We start from the raw sequence: 22,416 nt of genomic DNA on the forward strand, positions 1-22,416 counted from the left end.
CTCGTGGTGACAGCTGTTCTTGGTATAAATTCTGGAATATTTACTGTATCTTATTTGGTAAATGAATTTTGGAAAAACTTTGCTTAATAACTCTGATTTAGTGGCGCCGTCATCAGTAACATTGCCATTGCTATCGCGCAGTGAAAGTGTTGATGGCGTCTTGCCACTGATATGCCTTATCTACGACCAGGATCTTTTTGGTATTTTTGTCAGACATCGAGACATGAGTGCCATTGTGCAAGCTATTGAAAGTAGCTCGTATTGAAGTCCGCTCTGAATTTCGAGCTTCTGTAAAACATCGCCAATCTTGAATATTCTGCTTTCTTTTAAATGTGACATGCTTTCTCTTTATTTACATACTGAATTTCCTAGTATCAAGTATGTTCTTTATGGTCGTATGTTCAAACCAGAAAGCCCGTGCGACAGGATACAATTATCACGCGAAATTTGCAATTGGACTGAGGACTACATGGCTCAGAGGACGCAGTATATCATGTTGGATGCAGAAGGAATCCAGGTATGCCGCAGGGAAGAGTGACGGGACCCTAGAATACTAATGATATTTCAGACAGTATGAATAGTAACCTCGGACTTCTCGCAGATGATGTAGTTGTCTGTGATAAAGTACTGTCTGAGATAAGGTGCGCAAATGTTGAGTCAGATCGTGAACAGATTTCAAATTTGTGAAAAGACTGGCAACTTGCTTTAAATCAGAAATATAAAATTATGCACTTCACAAAATCAGGAGAGAGAGAGAGAGGGAGGGGGGGGGGGGGGAGAGTAGAGGGAACCGGTGTATCCTATGACTGCAATATCAATGAATCATACGGTTGAAATTGGTCAACTTCTGCAAATATCTAGGTGTAGGGATATCGAATGTAGAGATGACATAGGCTCAGTTTAAGGTAAAGAAGGCGGCAAACAGTTCATAAGTAGAATAGTAGAAAAAATGAAATTCTTCTACGAAGGAGATTACAAAACTGTCGTGCGATCCACCTGGAATATTACTCAAGTGTGTGGGGCGCATACCAGATAGGACTAACAGGGAATATTGAACGTATACAAAGGAGGACAGCACGTATCGTCACAGTTTTGTTTGACCCACGGGAAGGTGTCACGGAGATGCTGAAGAAACTGAACTGACAGACGCTTGAAGGCAGACTTACATTATCCCGTGGAAGCCTATTTACAAAGATTCAAGAATCAGCTTTAAGAGACGAATCTAGTAATGTACTATAACTGCTACATGTCACTCCCGTAGATATCGTGAAAGCAAGGGTAGACCAATTACAGTGACCATGTACATGTTCAGTCAGTCATTCGTCCTGCGTTCCTTGCTTGAGTGGAAAAGCAAGAAGCCCTAATAACTGGTACAATGGAAAGTGTCATCTGCCATACACTTCACAGTGGCTTGAACAGTTTGGACCTATAACAATTTGTCCATTTTATTTGGACTGTTGAGCTCCGTGGCCGTGGATAATGATATTTTACTATAAAAATACAGCGACCAGCCACTTTTTTTCTTTTAATGCGTTTTATTTATGCCAATATGCATTTCAGGTTTGCACCCATCTTCAGCTGGCAAATTACATGTATCTTCAGTTTGTACAGTGGTACAATATCGACAGCAGTTTGGATGCTGCAGCTGGCCTGTGCAAAAGCAACGATTCCAATCATCTACTTCAATGCTAGCTAGAACCTCAAAACTTTCGTAAAATATAATTCTGTCCATAGATAAACTGCTTGTATGTGAACAAAAACTGTCAGTCGACAACATGGCGGATAACGCAGTGCGCCTGTGTAAAATACGTGACAAAAAGTGTTTGTTCTGTTACAAAAAAGAAGAAAAGCCAAGAAAAAACAAGGAGAGGAGAATGTAAGCAAAATGAACAACTGATAGTGCGTAACTTTAAACTCGCGAAATTGAAGTAAAAGATCGGAATCGTTGCTTTTGCAGAGGCCAGCTGCAGCATCCAAACTGCTGTCGATATTGTACCACTGTAGAAACTGAAGATACATGTAATTAGCCAGCTGAAGATGGGTGCAAACTCGAAATGCATATTGGCATAAATAAAACGCATTAAAAAAAAGTGGCTGGGCGCTGTATTTCTATAGTAAAGTATGGACCTAGTTTTAGATATAGGCTTGACGTAACGAGCAGAACGTCACAATAAAACATAAGACACACGGTACTACATAAAACAAATTATACAAAGATAAGCGAGAAAATATGAAAAAAATACCTTTTGGTACCAGAGGCTCCCTGTTGGTATACAGTGCGCGTGCACACACACACACACACACACACACACACACACACACACACACACACACACGTGTTACCCCTGGCGTATGGCCAGCTTGGTTTCAGGTATTGTCAGGATGAAATGTTTGTAGGTATTCATTTGTTATTTTGCCTGATTTTTCTTTTGGTAGACACATAAACTACTGCAAACACAAACATTTGCTGCATAAGGCAACCGCTTCTGAATGACATGGAAGAGAGGAAATCGGTTTTTCAGTATCTTGTTTATCGCTCCGACTGTTGAGCAATCCGAGGTTTAGGCATGTCAGCTGGCTACTGCTGCTATGCAGCGGCTGTGACTGATGCCATCGCGAGACTTATCGTGTTATGCAACGTCTTTATTTGCCTGTTACGATTGTTCACACAAGATACGTTGCAGTTGCGTGACAAGTGTATTCCCGCTCCCGAGCTCAGAGGAATTAGCGAGTGGTGGCATCCAGCTGATTGTTTGGTTTGCAGCTCTCAGTTCTGAGTTACTTCAAGACAGGCAAGAAGCCGTAGTTTTTCTGAAAAGTCCACTGTCTGATTCCGCCCCATTCTTTTCCAGTTCTCGCATTTACCTACATTTGCTGTCTTACGTATTGTTCGGCTGATGTTACACTGGAAGCCTGATGTCTACAGTCACGTAGATCCTACACACTAACTTGGTTGCCACTTCCATGAATGATTTTAGAAATTCCCAATGAATGTTTCTGAGCTCTTCAGCCTTGGCTTGTCGCAAGTCTTTGAAAACTTTGTCAAAATCTCGTTCTGGATCCCCTGTGTCCACAGAATGGACATCCGTCTTCTTACGTCGTTTAGGAGACGATTTCTGCGTTTGGCAGAGATATTCAGTATAGTATTTCCACCTGTCCGCTCCCTCTCTCTCTGTGTGTGTGTGTATGCGTGTGTGTGTGTGTGTGTGTGTGTGTGAAATCGTATGGGACTTAACTGCTAAGGTCTTCAGTCCCTAAGGCTGCACACTACTTCACCTAAATTATCCTAAGGACAAACACACACACCCATGCCCGAGGGATGACTCGAACCTCAGCCGGGACCAACCACATAGTCCATGACTGCAGCGCCTCGGACCGCTCGGCTAATCCCGCGTGGCCTGTCTACTCTCTACTTCGCATTTAACGCATTTAACAGCACGGTTGTTTTGCAGTCTTAATGTTTGCGCCGTTGCTTTTGAATTTTCCGTAATTTATTCTGACTTTCATGAATTATTCCGGCGATCATTTTCCTTCAGATTTCTTCTCATTTTCCCAGCAGCTATTTTTCTTTAGTTTCCTTGTAATTGCTATTGCTTTCATTCCTAAGTGAATCATATTGCTGGATTGTTTTCTTCTTATCTTTCTTATTGTGAAAATTTTTGTGATTTCCTCTTTCTTCGACTAGGTGAAGTAGTTCGCAAATATTATCCTTCTTATTTCTGCATTTGCCTTACAAACTTATGTGATTACCTTCTTTTGGAGATGCACAAGCTCCCTCGATGGAAACTACTTTGATGTTCAGTATCGGAGTATCTATAACATGAGAACTTCGAGATAGTCAGTAATCGGTGACGGATACCAAATGGTATTTACACTGCGGCTAGACGGACTGACTCCTGATGTAGACATGTTAAAACACTGCACGCTTTTACTGAGGTTTTTGTGTTGCGATTCCTTGCTGCCAGTATCGTATTACTCTTGTTTTTATTATCTATTTCAGAAATTGGTCTATTAATAATTGTTATATAACCAAAACGCTAATTACTAGTGAAATAGAAATTAATATAATTTAGTCTGATACTTTTAATTTAAGTTCTGAAAAAACTGACGAGACCTTGGCAGCTCTAAAACCAGAAAACTCTGTACCGAGAAGGGTAGTTTGCGAAGAATATTTGGTGGTGTTTTGTTCGAGTTATTTATGGAGGAGGATGGTTGGTATTTGGGAATATGCTAATGTCGGAGTAAAATGGTTGGGACGCATGGGATTTTGGACAGGTATAACTTGCATTTAGGTCAGGTCGTGGTCGTACGGGGGAAACACTAGGAGAGAATAGGAAGCGAAGCCCTAATGTTGACGAGAGAGATTTAATTGTGAATTTAGAGCTGAATCGATGTGTTTGCATAGATACGATACGTTATTACGATTGGAAAGTAGACAGGAAACAAGTGGGTTATTTGAGTTCGAGGATTGTGTAGTGTATCTGGAGATGTTCAGTAATTGTGGAGGTGGAGAGGAGAGTGATGGTTTGATAAAGGATTCACGTAAGGGAGGACAGAGCTGTACGGAAGGAAAAGGGCTGTGGCGCAGACTAATAGCGAAATTCTGCATGAGACTCTGAAGTGTCGGAACATCGATGCTATCGATTACCTCCTGAATGGCTGTTTTCAGCTCAGCAATGTTTACGAGAGAGCTATACAACTGTGGACCAAATACCAAGCCGGCCGAAGTGCCCGCGCGGTTCTGGCGCTGCAGTCTGGAACCGCGAGGCCGCTACGGTCGCAGGCTCGAATCCTGCCTCGGGCATGGATGTGTGTGATGTCCTTAGGTTAGTTAGGTTTAACTAGTTCTAAGTTCTAGGGGACTAATGACCTCAGCAGTTGAGTCCCATAGTGCTCAGAGCCATTTGAACCATTTGAAACAAATACCAGGCTACAATGGCATAGCGGAGGTTGCTACGAGTCAAGACGTTGTAGGTCTGAAGGACAGTGAAGGGTTTCAGTACCCATTTTCGACCGGTTAGTAGTTTTAATCTGTTATGGAAATTCTGTTGGATGATTAGTTGAGGGTGGTGTCTTCATGTTAGTTTACAGGCGAGACATAGTCCCAGGTGTCTGGAGTGTGATATTTAACTGGATATGACAGCTGTAAATGGTTAGGAAAAAGTCATGGATGTTGGGATGCTTTGTCCTGTAACTATTGTCTGGGGTTTGGGTTACGAGAGGCACCTCGAAAAAATCAATCTCCAACCATGGAACTTGGAGATGGTGCTACAGTGGAGTCACTGTAAGGAGATCCATGATAGCGGCGCTATTGCCAGTTTCCAACTGCGTAGCAATAACAGCACTTTATTACTGACATTGGCAAATAATGCGATAGGCATAACCTTCTGAAGAAGGGCTATAAGTGCCCGAAACTGGTAAAGAAATTAAATTTCTTTTATGCAACTCGTTGCTTATTATTTCGTTATATACGACAACAGTTGCTGAAGATGCATAAAATACTAAATAAAACAAAAAATTAATTACCTAAGTTTAGTTTTTCTAGGTGATGAGTGAAACTTTTTTTGGTTCTGCAGGGTGATAACTATTGAACTATATGAAAAAACCGTAATTAGTTACAAATTGTGGCGTGCACACACTTTATTCAGCACGTAAAAGTCAGCACAGATATTCGGATGTAGGTTATGACACATTCGATATGCCTGTCATCATTAGCGATGATGTGACGCAGAAAAAATGGTTCAAATGGCTCTAAGCTCTATGGGACTTAACATCTGAGGTCATCAGTTCCCTAGACCTAGAACTACTTAACCCAAAGTAACCTAAGGACATCACACACATCCATGCACGAGGCAGGATTCGAACCAGCGACCGTAGCGGTCGCGCGATTCGAGACTGTAGCGCCTGGAACCGCACGGCGACAACGGCCGGCTGTGGCGCAGATTAATAGCGAAATTCTGCATGAGACTCTGAAGTGTCGGAACATCGATGCTATCGATTACCTCCTGAATGGCTGTTTTCAGCTCAGCAATGGTTTTGGGGCTGTACACCTTTTCTATAATATAGCCCCACAAAGAGAAGACGCATGTGTTCAGATTCGGAGAATGTGAGGGCCACTCGAGTACCATGCCAGTGGCCTCTACGTACGCTGGAGCCAGAATGCGGCTACCAAAGTGCTCCTCCAGGACGTCAGACATTCTCCTGCTTCGATTGGGTAGGGCTCCGTCTTGCGTGAACCACATCTTGTCGAAATCAGGGTCACTTTGGATAATACGGATGAATTTGTCTTCCAAAACCCTTGACGTACCGTTAGGTAGTCACCCCGCCATCAAGGAACACCGCACAGATTATTCCGTGACTGGACACTGCGCACCACACAGTCACCCGTTGATCGAAAAGCGGATTCTGAGTCCCCTAAATGCGCCAGTTTTGCGTATTGACGAACCCATCCAAATAAAAGTGGGCTTCATCGCGAAACCAAACCGCACATACCATACTAATTCCAGTCATGACCCGCGGCAACCGTGCAGTTCGAACGTCCTAAGGCAAACCGTTCAGCAGTTATGACGATTTTACACTACTGGCCATTAAATTTGCTACACCACGAAGATGACGTGCTAAAGACGCGAAATTTAACCGACTGAAAGAAGATGATGTGATATGCAAATGATTAGCTTTTCAGAGCATTCACACAAGGTTGGCGCCGGTGGCGACACCTACAACGTGCTGACAGGAGGAAAGTTTCCATCCGATTCCTCATACACAAACAGTAGTTGACCGGCGTTGCCTGGTGAAACGTTGTTGTGATGCCTCGTGTAAGGAGGAGAAATGCGTACCGTAACGTTTCCGACTTTGATAAAGGTCGGATTGTAGCCTATCGCGATTGCGATTTATCGTATCGCGACACTGCTGCTCGCGTTGGTCGAGATCCAATGACTGTTAGCAGAATATGGAATCGGTGGGTTCAGGAGGGTAATACGGAACGCCGTGCTGGATCCCAACGGCCTCGTTTCAGTAGCAGTCGAAATGGCAGGCATCTTATCCGCATGGCTGTAACGGATCGTGCAGCCACGTCTCGATCCCTGAGTCAACACATGGGGACGTTTGCAAGGCAATAACCATATGCACGAACAGTTCGACGAGGTTTGCAACAACATGGACTATCAGCTCGGAGACCATGGCTGCTGTTACCCTTGACGCAGACAGGAGCGCCTGCGATGGTGTACTCAACGACGAACCTGGGTGCACGAATGGCAAAAAGTCATTTTTTCGGATGAATGAAGGTTCTGTTTAGAGAATCATGATGGTCGCATCCGTGTTTGGCGACATCGCGGTGAACGAACATTGGAAGCGTGTATTCGTCATCGCCATACTGGCGTATGATCCGGCGTGATGGTATGGGGTGCCATTGGTTACACGTCTCGGTCACATCTTGTTCGCATTGACGGCACTTTGAACAGTGGTCGTTACATTTCAGATGTTTTACGACCGGTGGCTCTACCCTTCATTCGATCCCTGCGAAACCCTACATTTCAGCAGGATAATGCACGACCGCATGTTGCAGGTCCTGTACGGGCCTTTCTGGATACAGAAAATGTTCGACTGGTGCCCTGGCCATCACATTCTCCAGATCTCTCACCAATTGAAAACGTCTGGTCAATGGTGGCCGAGCAACTGGCTCGTCACAATACGCCAGTCATTACTCTTGAAGAACTGTGGTTTCGTGTTGAAGCTGCATGGGTATCTGTACCTGTACACGCCATCCGTATCAAGGCCGTCATTACGGCCAGAGGTGATTGTTCTGGGTACTGATTTCTCAGGATCTATGCACCCAAGTTGCGTGAAAATGTTGTCACATGTCAGTTCTAGTATATTTGTCCAATGAATACCCGTTTATCGTCTGCATTTCTTCTTGGTGTATCAATTTTAATGGTCAGTAGTGTATTTCATACAGTTCAGTAGTTGTCACCCTGTATACCTCGCAGTGTCTGGCCATAGCCCCCGTCTGACGGCGCCGTCTCTGGTGTTACAGCTATGGAGAGCGAGGCGGAGCGGTCGAGCGGCTCTGCGGTGAGTCCGTTCCCCAGCCTGGCGCCGTCGGTGGCGTCGACGTCGGCGTCTGCGGGCCCGAGCGCGGGCGTCGCGGCGCTGACCGCCTGCAGCCCGTACTTCCTGGACTCGGCGCTGCCCAGCGACAGCGACCACAACTATGACCACGACCACGACCACCACAGCTCGGAGGAGGAGCTGGAGGTGATCAACAGCTGCCCCGCCGCCGTGGCGCCCGCCAGCAGCGACTCGCCGCCGGAGGCCGCGTCCTCGGGCTGCCGCCTGCCCGGCGGGGGCGGCGGCGGCGGCAGCGGGGGCGGCAGCGGGAGCGGCGCGAGGCCCGCCTCCGGCGCGGGAGCCCTGCTCGTCACGGTGCGCAGCGGCAGCGTCACCGTGCCCGAGAAGCGCAAGTGGTCCCAGGTGGGTGCACAGTGGTATCCACTACCTGCTGATTCTGACAGCGGTCCCAGCTGAGGTGAAGTCGCCACTGCGCTGCTCGAAACGTTGGCGAGGTTCTCTGTTCCACTCTTTCATCTGGTCTCTATTCCACTCTTTCATCTCATATCCGGCTCGCCTCTTTGGTCTCACTGGTGTGGCGATTACACACTCTAACCTTGTATACCAGTAACAGAACTGGTTAGTAGTTGCAACACTTCTTTACTGATTACACAGACACATGAATTCGTCAGCAGTAATAATGAATTAACAACATTTGCATATCTAGGCCCTCTAATATGAAAAAACAAATAATATATTTGATTTTTTTTTCAATTTTAATCTGATAATTTCATACTAGAATGTCGTGTTCCCTGTTTGGCGCAGCTTTGCCACAGGAAACACGAAAGCGGTCGAAGACGTCCGTCTTCTGGTCGGCTCCTGATCGTTTTCAGAAGGAGGCTAGTTTTTGATTACCCAAGGATTTCTATTATTTGGAAAAGAACAACCCGGATTTTTTTACGTAATCAGTATGAATTTTATAATTACCTAAGGGATCTTTAACAATGAACAATAAAAAAATTGCATTTGCAAATGAAATCATTAATAAATGGGGCAGCTATGAGTTGTATAGAAGACAAGGAGCGGCCTTCTGTCTACGATCAGGATGCCGCAGTATTCTCTGCTGTAGTGAAGGCTGTTTGATATTTACAAAAATAACATGATATGGAGGTAAAAAAATAAAGGAAAAGAATAGAATAAGAAATCTGGTAAACACTAAATACACTCCTGGAAATTGAAATAAGAACACCGTGAATTCATTGTCCCAGGAAGGGGAAAATTTATTGACACATTCCTGGGGTCAGATACATCACATGATCACACTGACAGAACCACAGGCACCTAGACACAGGCAACAGAGCATGCACAATGTCGGCACTAGTACAGTGTATATCCACCTTTCGCAGCAATGCAGGTTGCTATTCTCCCATGGAGACGATCGTAGAGATGCTGGATGTAGTCCTGTGGAACGGCTTGCCATGCCATTTCCACCTGGCGCCTCAGTTGGACCAGCGTTCGTGCTGGACGTGCAGACCGCGTGAGACGACGCTTCATCCAGTCCCAAACATGCTCAATGGGGGACAGATCCGGAGATCTTGCTGGCCAGGGTAGTTGACTTACACCTTCTAGAGCACGTTGGGTGGCACGGGATACATGCGGACGTGCATTGTCCTGTTGGAACAGCAAGTTCCCTTGCCAGTCTAGGAATGGTAGAAAGATGGGTTCGATTACGGTTTGGATGTACCGTGCACTATTCAGTGTCCCCTCGACGATCACCAGTGGTGTACGGCCAGTGTAGGAGATCGCTCCCCACACCATGATGCCGGGTGTTGGCCCTGTGTGCCTCGGTCGTATGCAGTCCTGATTGTGGCGCTCACCTGCACGGCGCCAAACACGCATACGACCATCATTGGCACCAAGGCAGAAGCGACTCTCGTCGCTGAAGACGACACGTCTCCATTCGTCCCTCCATTCACGCCTGTCGCGACACCACTGGAGGCGGGCTGCACGATGTCGGGGCGTGAGCGGAAGACGGCCTAACGGTGTGCGGGACCGTAGCCCAGCTTCATGGAGATGGTTGCGAATGGTCCTCGCCGATACCCCAGGAGCAACAGTGTCCCTAATTTGCTGGGAAGTGGCGGTGCGGTCCCCTACGGCACTGCGTAGGATCCTACGGTCTTGGCGTGCATCCGTGCGTCGCTGCGGTCTGGTCCCAGGTCGAAGGGCACGTGCACCTTCCGCCGACCACTGGCGACAACATCGATGTACTGTGGAGACCTCACGCCCCACGTGTTGAGCAATTCGGCGGTACGTCCACCCGGCCTCCCGCATGCCCACTATACGCCCTCGCTCAAAGTCCGTCAGCTGCACATACGGTTCACGTCCACGCTGTCGCGGCATGCTACCAGTGTTAAAGACTGCGATGGAGCTCCGTATGCCACGGCAAACTGGCTGACACTGACGGTGGCGGTGCACAAATGCTGCACAGCTAGCGCCATTCGACGGCCAACACCGCGGTTCCTGGTGTGTCCGCTGTGCCGTGCGTGTGATCATTGCTTGTACAGCCCTCTCGCAGTGTCCGGAGCAAGTATGGTGGGTCTGACACACCGGTGTCAATGTGTTCTTTTTTCCATTTCCAGGAGTGTATATTCTAATAATTCTCACAAGCAATTAGAGCTTCTTTATAAACAGTATAACTTACATAAGTAATTTTCTAACTGTATGGTGCGATCAGACTTCAGCCTGTCCTGTACTAGTTTCTTGGTTCACGTTTTTATCACAAATTACAGTCATTACTTTTCTCCTTCCTTCGAGACAATTCTTGCACCGTTCAGCACCTTCATAACAATAACGTCCCGGTTTACAGTTTCGAACATAAATTACTCGAGTTTTATTAATTAATAATGTTGTCTTCACGCTGACAAGACCGCTCTTTTTTATGGCTTAAAGACGACCTTCTTTACGCTTTCACATTACAAGCAGAAGTACGATAAAATCTGAAGATCTACAAAAGTTTTTAATGTCATCTTTTGTTTGAATCGAAGCAGAACGTTCAGTTCAGCTTCTGTTAAAATGTTTCTTTGACTGCGCAATCGATGTATTAGCGTCCGCGCTAGATGCGCATCTTTATAGTTACGTAAATTATATAAAACAAATATCTTTCAAAGAATAGGTCTCATCTTATAAGTTGATCACTTAATATACAGATAGGTGAGAATGCCTTTCCAAGGGTACTCACAGCTTTCATACTACAGAAATCCCAATAATATTGCAGCCCTATCCACAATTAGTATTTAAAAATGCACAAAAATGAGTATAAAGAATGGTAGAGCACAGAAACAGCTTCAAATATATAGTCATTTAAAAATGTTATACAGGAATGAAACTTTTCGATGTAATGGAAGCAGTAACTTAAATGAACTTGCAAACAGGACTTATTTCAGTCTTGCCACAGCCATACTGCAATATGACCAAATCTTAATTTACTTTAAATATGCAACTTAGGTATGGGCACAACCAGGGTCTAATTTGCCGTTTGTGTGTGTTTATGTTCATAAATTTACTGACTTCTTTTTATTATCACTCAGTTTTACATTTATGCAAGCTTAAGGCAAAAAGTCAATTTGATGAACATTTGATGGACGCGAGCAAACGTTAATCTGTTACGATTTCACAAACACACGATCCAGAGGGTGAACTTATAAACTTTGGGCAGTAGAAAATCTTCTGCCTAGAACAAGCCTCTCGTTGAATGGAATAGAGAAATCGCGCGTTAACGGGGTCCGGACGGCCCTGAGTTCAAATCCTGAGATTTCCGTCACACTGCAAGCTCGCAGTGCGAGGTTTGCTCGCGTCGACCACTATACACGTTTCTGAAAACAGGAAAACATGAGCGGCAGACACACTGTAGTGTATACAAGTTACAAAAGCAATACCTGAATATAAACATATTACAAGTTGACCCATGAACAGAATTAAGGAGCTTAATTTCCTGTGATAAAAAAAATCTAGATACTAAGTACCTGACGTGACAATCGATAGTACCACCAGTACCACTCCGTCTAAAGGCCATAAGTGGCCCATCGGGACCATCCGACCGCCATGTCATCCTCAGAGGAGGATGCGGATAGGAGGGGCGTGGGGTCAGCACACCGCTCTTCCGGTCGTTATGATGGTATGCTTGACCGAAGTCGCTACTGTTCGGTCAAGTAGCTACTCAGTTGGCATCACGAGGCTGAGTGCACACCGAAAAATGGCAATAGCGCATGGCGGCCTGGATGGTCACCCATCCAAGTGCCAACCGCGCCCGACAGCGCTTAACTTCGGTGATCTCACGGGAACCGGTGCATCCACTGCGGCAAGGCCGTTGCCTGACAATCCATACCCACAAGAAATTATTAAGAAACAACAGCTACCACTAATTCGTAAAACCAGAAAATTCTAAATCTACAACTAAATTAAGAAATGACGTTCAAGTGAACCAGCTATCTTCAGCGTGCCACTAAGCACCAAATCCAAACTTACAAATGCGAGGTGCTATTTCAAGCCACTTTAGTAACATAATTTCATGGTCGTTCCAGATCATAACTCGCCTCGTCACCACTACAGTGAATGTTTTGCTGGCCACTAGCACGAGCAACTGCAACAGTCAACAGTCCTTAAGTACACAATAATATTCACTATATATAGGAGGAGGAACCCACCACGAAAGCTTGGCGATTAATGTTTTCTTCTTCGTGTTAAATTCACAAGCCATCCATCCACATAGCTCTCGAGGTATTAGCAAATCCTGGTCGCCCCTGGGCAGCCGTGTCAATACAACTTTAATACTTTCCGGCAGCGGTCCATGCTTCTTCGTTGCTCCTCACGGCATACGGCCGTGCCACGTGACATGGTGTCGCCAACTCCCGACAACGACAACATCGAAAGCACGTCACGTCACAGACTGACTCGGCTCATGCACGGACCACTCTCCTCGACTTGCGCATGCGCGCCAGCATAAATAGCCTGCCTCAAAGACGCAAAGAGAACAAGGCACAGGGACAACCATCAAAGATGGAAGTAAGAATCGATATCGCCTGGCACCAGAAACCCACCGGCTCACTCACGAAAGACATAAAAACCATACCTAGTCAAAAGAGACCTACTGTTAACAAACATTGGACGTAACTTCAGCCGGCCGCTGTGGTCTAGCGGTTCAGGCGCTCAGTCCGGAACCGCGCGACTACTACGGTCGCAGGTTCGAATCCTGCCTCGGGCATGGATGTGGTGATGTCCTTAGGTTAGTTAGGTTTAAGTAGTTCTAAGTTCTAGGGGACTGATGACCATAGATGTTAAGTCCCATAGTCCTCAGAGCCATTTGAACGTAACTTCAGAGTGAAGTTTACGACAAGGCACGCCTGGAGCACAGCACAGCATTGTACCGAAATGAATCGACGACTGTGGGTAAACCAGGGAAGAGGAGATTATAGTGCTATAGAAAGATGATGAAAATTAGGTTAAATGATAAGAAATGATAGCAGTCTGCGTCGAATCGGCGAGGGAAGAAATATTTGGAAAACGCTGACAAGAAGAAGGAAGAGGATGATAGGGCATGTGTAATAAATCAGGAAGTAAGTCTCACGGTACCTGAGGGAGCCGTACAGGATAAAAACTGCAGGGAAAGCCAGAGATTGGAGTGTGTCCAACAAATAATGGAAGACGTTGGGAGCAAGTGCCACTCTGAGATGATGAGGATGTCGCAGGACAGGAAGTCGTGCCGGACTGTATCAAACCGGAGGAATGACAGGTTTCTGCCTCCAGTGACTATCATCAGATCTCTACAAAGAATGCATTATATGTGAGGTGACCCCAAACATTTCATACACGCTTCCAGATATGGAAACGAATTTTCCGGCAAATGAACGTACCGGCATCACTCGTCTACTTGGACTCATGTCGTCAAGAAAACGGCAGTCATATATACATAAAATATACGTTATAACGAGGAGTATGGTGATTCCTGCGATATCACAGTTGTGGATTTCGTCAACTCATACTACCACCTTCCACCCTAACCTAGAGCGCAGACTGCGCTACGGATTGTTACAACAACATACTTTCCAAACAATAATACAGAAACAAGATAAATGTTTTCAGTATTCTGTTCCACATCATTTTGCTAACATACAGCTTCAAGCAGACCGCGATGAGTTGTATTGCTTGCACTTTTTATGTATACAGATACAGATTCAACTATGATTTTTTGCTCTACTCGAACGATACAGCTTTTTAAAGTCATTCGAAAGCTTTTGGAAAGAGGCAGTCAGTGAACCGAATTCATTAAAGTTTGCAGTGAAATTCTCACAATAATAGGTAAGTAATGTTCTAAATACAAAGCACGGGACAAAACTCTCTCTCCTCTCCGCTGAACGCGTAAACATAAAATGGTTCAAATGGCTCTGAGCACTATGGGACTTAACATCTGTGGTCATCAGTCCCCTAGAACTTAGAATTACTTAAACCTAACTAACCTAAGGACATCACACACATCCATGCCCGAGGCAGGACTCGAACCTGCGACAGTAGCGGTAGCGCGGTCCCAGACTGTAGCGCCTAGAACCGATCGGCCACCCTGGCCGGCTAAGGTTAGTGGAGTGTAATCGGATCAAATCAGACGATGAAGAGGCAGAATAACCAGTAGATGAAGTTTCCTCTTTGGGCGACGAAATAACAGATGGTGTCAGAAATAAAGATTATATCAAATGCTGACAGGCAATAGTAAGAAATACTTTTCTGGAAAAGAGATGTGTTAACACCGAATATAAAGTGTTGAAAGTCGTTTCTCAAAGTATTTGTATATAACGTAGAATTACGTGTTGTAACACAAGTAACCGTCAGATCACCCAGTTTAAACGCTATCGGGGTTGGTTAGATATCAGACGGGCGACCGTCCAGGTCTTCCGATCGCTGTTGGCAAGTGGGGTGCACTCAGTCCTTTTGAGACCAGTTGAGGAGCTACTTGATTGAGGAACAGTGACTCCGGTCACGAAAAAGGGCAACGGCCGGGAGAGCGGTGTGCTTACCACATGCTCCTCCATATCCGCATCTAGAGACGCCTATCGGCGGAGGATGACGCGGCGGGCGGTCGGAACCGTTGGGCCTTCGGGACCGCGTTGGGACATTACTTAATGAAATGCAAAACGCCTCAGGAGACTAAAGAGAAGCTTGATAAACATTACAGTGACTCTGCAACTTCGATTAGAACAGTTTATAAGTGGTTTCAAAATTTTCGGAGTGGCCATATGGGCACAAGTGATGCTGAACGTTCTGGACGCTCTGTGGAGGTTACGACTCCAGAAACCATTGATAAAATCCATGATATAGTTATGGATGACAGAAGAGTAAAGGTGCGTGAGATTGCTAGTGCTATGGGCATCTCCAATGAATTGCTACATAATATTTTGCTTCAACACTTGGACATGAGAAAGCTATCCGCAAGATGGTTACCGCGGTTCCTCACGCTTGTCAAAAACGGAATCGTGTGAAGTGTTGCAAGGATGATTTGCAGCTATTCACGAGGAATCTGCAGGACTTTAAGCGTCGCTTCGTCACTGTGGGTGAAACATGGATATATTACTACATTCCTGAGACCAAACAACAATGTAAACAATGGGTTACCAAGGGAGAATCTGCACCAAAAAAGGCGAAGACAATTCCTTCGGCGGGAAAGGTTATGGCGACTGTCTTTTGGGATTCACAAGGGATAATCCTCATCGCCTATCTGGGAAAGGGTTAAACTATTATAGGTGCATATTATTCATGGTTATTGGACCGTTTGAAAACCGAGCTGCAAGATAAACGCCGGCGACTGGACCGCAGAGAAGTTCTTTTCCATCACGACAATGCACCAGCACACACCTCAGCAGTTGTGGTCGCCAAATTAATGGAAATAGGAGTCCCACTCGTTTCACATCCCCCCTATTCTCCAGACTTGCCTCCCTTGGACTACTGTTTGTTCGCCAATTTGAAGAAATGGCTGGCGGGACAAAGATTTTATTCAAACGAGGAGGTGATTGCAGCAACTAATAGCAGACTTGAACAGTTCGTATTATTCAGAAGGGATCAGAAGATTAGAAGAGCGTCGGACGAAGTGTATAAGTCTAAAAGGAGAGAGACTATGTCAAAATATAAAAAAGTTTTACCCCAAACACGTAAGTAGTTTTTATTTTTCCACGGAGTTTTCAAACGCACCGCGTATAGGTCCTCCCAATTAAGTAGAGCAAGGCTTTTGCACTGAACAGAGATTACGTTGAACATTAGGTTTTTGTAGCCATAGAGTGGGGAATAGTTTGGTGTATTGGAACCTTGACTAAAACCAACCAGCTTCCAGAAAAAGAAAGTGTTGCATTATTAACTGAACGGCCTTTCTACTTCTAGTTCGCAAACTTCTGCTTCCCCCTGCATATTGTTGTGTTGAGGAGCAACCCATTTATTTTAATTCTTAAATTAATGCTCTTGAATAATCTTCAAAGTTTCTTTCAGTCTGTTGTGATTTAAATAGCTGCTCCGTCAGCCTAACGATTACGGCAAATAAAGTGACGTTACCGTCTCATATTTTAGGCAATGTTGATGGTAACCACAGATGTATGACGGCAGTCACTTTCACAGCAACGGAGAGGATGTACGAGTGGCCGCACAGTTTTTACTGCCGACGCCTGAGCTTAGCTTGTCTCAGAGTGTGGATAAGCCGTTCATTGTCCATTGTACTCGTATCTCCCGAAGAAAAGATAACGGCAGCGCTGAGTGGGTATGCTGTCAGCCATTTTGTGCACACGTAATGAATTAAGTTATTAAAGAACCGTCGAGGCGATAACTCTCTGAGACATTCGTTTATCTCCAGTGCGAATGAGTAACGACCTTACGTATTACGTCAGGAGTTTAAAACACACGTTGTGCTGCCGAAGTGCTTCTTGCACAATTGATTATCGCCAAACTCTACCTCTTAAATGTCACTGCTTGCTGGGGACCATAGTATGAGTCGTTATTACAGGATTTTGGCGTGTCGGACAACTTACGACTGTTGTATAATGATAGATGGGTTCTGACTGATGGGTTCTCATAGTTATCCAACAATAATTAATGGACTATTCTTCTTATCACGTTATCGGCACCAGCCATAGAACGAATAACAAATAAAGACTGAGCAGCAGACAAATGTGAAATTGTGATCTTTTACTGATCTCCGTCGCACTGATAAATGTGGACAGTTGTTAATTGTGAGTGGTCAGTGTGTGAAAAACAGCCAGAATGCAAAGATGTTCGTATAAGCGAACCTACACTATATAGATTTGTTGTCCCCCACCTTTGTTCATATGTTTAAAATCTGAATCACTGTTATCTGAAGAAGTGTTAGCAAATATCACACAATCAGCAGTATTGCTGGCAGGTATAGCACGCGCTTAGCGATTGCGACTTTTGTAGCAAGCACGGACATGGTGGATTCAAATTCCATGTGAAGAAAAAAAAAAAACTGAGATCTTCTTAGGACTCCGCCGGCCGAAGTGGCCGTGCGGTTCTAGGCGCTGCAGTCTGGAACCGCGAGACCGCTGCGGTCGCAAGTTCGAATCCTGCCTTGGGCATGGATGTGTGTGATGTCCTTAGGTTAGTTAGGTTTAACTAGTTCTAAGTTCTAGGGGACTAATGACCTCAGAAGTTGAGTCCCATAGTGCTCAGAGCCATTTGAACCATTTCTTAGGACTCCAGTGGGAAATGCGTTCCTTTGTCCTATAATAGTGTAACGAAAACGAGGGAACGTGTTAACGAGAATCTAACCTTCAGCGGCGAATGAAAAAGTGTCATCAGGCAGTACATAGAAATTGTTTATTTGTAAATGCAGAAAATCTACACTAGGCGAGGCGGTTTTTTTAAGGAAAGGTTCCCTGCAGACATAATTAAGTGTATCAAAGTACTTTACAGAACAGCTCGCACCTTCCCAACACACAGCCACTTCCGGAAGTTTGCCGGTAGTGTTCATTTACACTGTGCGTAAGCTTGTAGTTCAGAAGTATTCGCAGACACGCGAAAGAGGGGTAGGGCACTGTTGCTAATGGGAAACACGTTAAGTGTATGACTAGGGGCGTTTAATAAGTAATTCAAAACTTTTTTTGCTCGACCAACATCGATTGAAAAAAATGCGAAATCCGTTGTGGGACATCGTGGAATATTCCCGCTTCAGCCCCTCTAGTTACATAAAGTTCCATTTTGCTGGCTGCGCTGTACGTAGCTATAAAAATGGCCTCTGTAACGAAAGCGCGTTGCAAGCAGAGGTCTATCACTGAGTTTCTTTTTGCGGAAATACAGAGAATCGCGCACGTTCATAGGCGCTTGCAGAATATGTATGGGAACCTGGCAGTGAACAAAAGCACGGTGAGTTGTTGGGCGAGTAGTCTGTCATCTACATCTCTACATCTACATCCATACTCCGCAAGCCACCTGACGGTGTGCGGCGGAGGGAACATTGAGTACCTCTATCGGTTTTCCCTTCTATTCCAGTCTCGTATTGTTCGTGGAAAGAAAGATTGTCGGTATGCCTCTGTGTGGCTCTAATCTCTCTGAGTTTATCCTCATGGTCGCTTCGCGAGATATACGTAGGAGGGAGCAATATACTGCTTGACTCCTCTGTGAAGGTATGTTCTCGAAACTTCAACAAAAGCCCGTACCGAGCTACTGAGCGTCTCTCCTGCAGAGTCTTCCACTGGAGTTTATCTGTCATCTCCGTAACGCTTTCGCAATTACTAATTGATCCTGTAACGGAGCGCGCTGCTCTCCGTTGGATCTTCTTTAACTCTTCTATCAACCCTATCTGGTACGGATCCCACACTGGTGAGCAGTATTCAAACGGTGGGCGAACACGTGTACTCTAGCCTACTTCCTTTGTTTTCGGACTGCATTTCCTTAGGATTCTGCCAGTGAATCTCAGTCTGGCATCTGCTTTACCGACGACCAACTTTATGTGATCATTCCATTTTAAATCACTCCTAATGCGTACTCCCAGATAATTTATGGAATTAACTGATTCCAGTTGCTGACCTGCTATATTGTAGCTAAATAGTAAAGGATCTTTCTTTCTATGTATTCGTAGCACATTACACTTGTCTACATTGAGATTCAATTGCCATTCCCTGCACCATGCGTCAATTCGTTGCAGATCCTCCTGCATTTCAGTACAATTTTTCATCGTTACAACCTCTCGATATACTACAGCATCATCTGGAAAAAGCCTCACTGAACTTCCGTTATTACCCGCGAGGTCACTTAAATATATAGTTAATAGCAACGGTCCTACGACACTCCCCTGAGGCACATCTGAAATCACTCTTACTTCGGAAGACTTCTCTCCACTGAGAATGACATGCTGCGTTCTTTTATCTAGGAACTCTTCAATCCAATCACACAGTTGGTCTGACAGTCCATATGTTCTTACTTTTTTCATTAAACGACTTTGGGGAACTGTATCGAACGCCTTGCGGAAGTCAAGAAACACGGCATCTACCTGGGAACCCGTGTCTATGGCCCTCTGAGTCTCGTGGACGAATAGCGCGAGCTCGGTTTCACACGATCGTCTTTTTCGAAACCCATGCTGATTCCTTCAGAGTAGAATTCTAGTCATCGCAACATGGTCGCGTGACTGCAGCATTGTTGGAACGTGCGGACACTGACTCGAGATGACCGAGGTATAACAAACACCTACCTGTTCTACTCAACTAGACGTCTCTGTTGGTTATGCTAACACATTCGCCCAACAGTTTGGTTTCTTAAAATCTGCCCGCTGGGTTCCTTGCTGTCTAACAGCTGACCATAAAGAGCAACGAAGGACCATCTGTACGAAAATGATTGTGCGTAACGAGGCTGATTGTGACGACCTTTTTGTCGATCATTTGCACAGGCGATGAAACATGAGTTCATCAGTTCGAAACAGAAACAAATCGGCAATCCATGGTGTGGCGCCACATCACCTCTCCTCCGGAGAAAAAGTTCAAAACCGCATCCTCGGCAGGTAAAATCATGGCGATGGCCTTTCGGACTATGAAGGTGTTATTCTGTTTGATGTTCTCCCTCATGAAGCAAAGATGAACTCAGAAGTTTATTGTGCTACCCTTAGTAAACTGAAGTCACGACTTCAGCGTGTTCCTTGGAAGAAAAAAAAAATGCAGACGAACACCAAACGAACTTCTCCGTCTCCAACTCAACACAAGGCCTTACAGGAATCTGCGTAGCCAATAGGAGCTCATAAAACTTCATTGGACTGTTCTTCGTCATCCACACTACAGTCCGGATCTCGCACCTTCCGACTACCATTTGTTTGGCCCAATGCAGGATGCACTCCGCTAAAAATGAAATGAGCGTACGGCATTCAAAGAAGTTCGGCCGCCGACGGCAAGTACTTATTGCATTCGACGGCTAAAGAGACAGCTTACACTACACTCGTCCGTCCTGTGTTAGCGTATTGCTGCGCGGTGTGGGATCCTTACCAGGTGGGATTGACACAGGACATCGAAAGGGTGGAAAAACGGGCAACTCGTTTTGTATTATCACGTAATAGGGGAGAGAGCGTGGCAGATATGATACGCGAGTTGGGATGGAAGTCATTAAAGCAAAGACGTTTTTCGTCGCGGCGAGATCTTCTCTTCCGAATGCGAAAATATTTTGTTGAGCCCAACCTACATAGGTAGGAATGATCATCAAAATAAAATAAGAGAAATCAGAGCTCGAACAGAAAGGTTTCGGTGTTCGATTTTCCCGCGCGCTGTTCGGGAGTGGAATGGTAGAGAGATAGTATGATTGTGGTTCGATGAACCCTCTGCCAAGCACTTAAATGTGAGTTGCAGAGTAATCATGTAGATGTAGATGTAGACATTGGGTGACTTGGTCGTCGGAGATGCGGATGAAATGAGGATGAGGACAAGACAACACCCAGTCCCGGAGCTGAGAAAATCTCCTGCCCCAGCCGGAATTCGAACCCGTGACCCTTGGCGTGGAATTCCGCCGCGCGAACCACTCAGCAAACGGGGGCGGAGTGCACTCCGCTGGAAGCAGTGCGTGGATGATTGGGAGATTATTTATTGATGCAGCAAGACGCTGGCTCCGACAGCGACTAGTAGAGTGGTATCGTGCCGACGTAGAGGCCCTCTTACTATAATGGCATTGAACAGAAATTGTGGCGAAAAATATGGTTTTGTAACAAAAAGAGTGGGAAATAATATGGTGCATTGTAATCATGAATAAATCCAACCTGCTTTCAGAAAAAAGTGTTGCATTACTTATTAAACGCCCCTTGTATTTGGGTGTAGGTACTACACATTTCGCAGAGTTACGGCGAATTTCATGTGCAGACGAGATGATTTACAAACCATAGTGACTGTGGTAAAAACAGACTCTGCTAAAGCTGGCCATTTCGGTATGGTATGATGAGAAGGAGCCATGTTGAAATGTAACGAGAATCGAAGACGCACGCTACTAAACTTGGAATATGAAGTATTCTCCAACATAGGGCGTTCAGAGAGAGATTGGCTTATACCAATACGGATTTCTCCCAGGGAAATCAACACCCGATCACACCTTCACCATAAGACAAATTTTAGAAAAGAAGATTGAATTCGGGACTGGCACGCATCACCTTTTTATGGATTAGAAATTAGCATATGAAAGCATAGACAGAGAGCAACTGTACCGTGGTTGGACTGAACTAGGAACTCCTGCAAGACTGATAAGGCTTCTGAGAAAGACATTGATGAGTCAGCGTAGTTTATGAACAGGAGAAGTAGCGTCTATTCCTCTAAATATACAATATAGAGTAAGCAAGGAGATGCTCTTATGCTCGATTATGCCAAAGACACAGATGTAGTTGCAAGAAATCGGAGGGCAGTGCAGGACACATTTAACGCACTTGAGCAGGCCAATAAGAATTTGGGATCCAATATCAAAAATGGCTCTAAGCACTATGGGACGTAACATCTGAGGCCATCAGTCTCCTAGACTTAGAACTACTTAAACCTAACTAACCTAAGGACATCACGCACATGCATGCCGGAGGCAGGATTCGAACCTGCGACCGTAGCAGCCTCATGGTTTCGGACTGAAGCGCCCAGAACCGCTCGACTACAGCGGCCGGCCGCATGCAGTATCAATCAACAGAAAACAAAACGAAAAGCACGTACGGCGAACATGCCACCACCAACAACATTTCGTGGTTACACACTCGAAGACAAAATAAACGAGGCAACACCAAGGAATTATCCGAATGGGACGGAAATCGGTAGTTTTGTGATGTACAAGTACAGGCAAACAAATGATTACAGTTTCAGAAAAATTGGGTGATTTTTTGTTTTT

At 45.2% G+C, this 22,416-nt stretch overlaps 1 protein-coding gene and 1 pseudogene across 1 annotated transcript in view; one reads left to right on the plus strand and one right to left on the minus strand.

The window, feature by feature from the left end:
* LOC126416749 (uncharacterized) overlaps nucleotides 1–22,416 on the plus strand; it is an 888,282-nt gene that overhangs the window by 344,288 nt on the left and 521,578 nt on the right. The window contains exons 4-5 of the mRNA XM_050084588.1: nucleotides 8,033–8,290; nucleotides 8,408–8,469. Coding sequence (XP_049940545.1) covers nucleotides 8,033–8,290; nucleotides 8,408–8,469 — 320 coding nt within the window. The remainder of the gene's footprint in view (nucleotides 1–8,032; nucleotides 8,291–8,407; nucleotides 8,470–22,416) is intronic.
* On the minus strand, nucleotides 12,300–12,417 carry LOC126417289 (5S ribosomal RNA; annotated as a pseudogene).

Source organism: Schistocerca serialis, chromosome 8 (genome assembly GCF_023864345.2).
Source record: "Schistocerca serialis cubense isolate TAMUIC-IGC-003099 chromosome 8, iqSchSeri2.2, whole genome shotgun sequence".
In the NCBI taxonomy this organism is placed as follows: Eukaryota; Metazoa; Arthropoda; class Insecta; order Orthoptera; family Acrididae; genus Schistocerca; species Schistocerca serialis.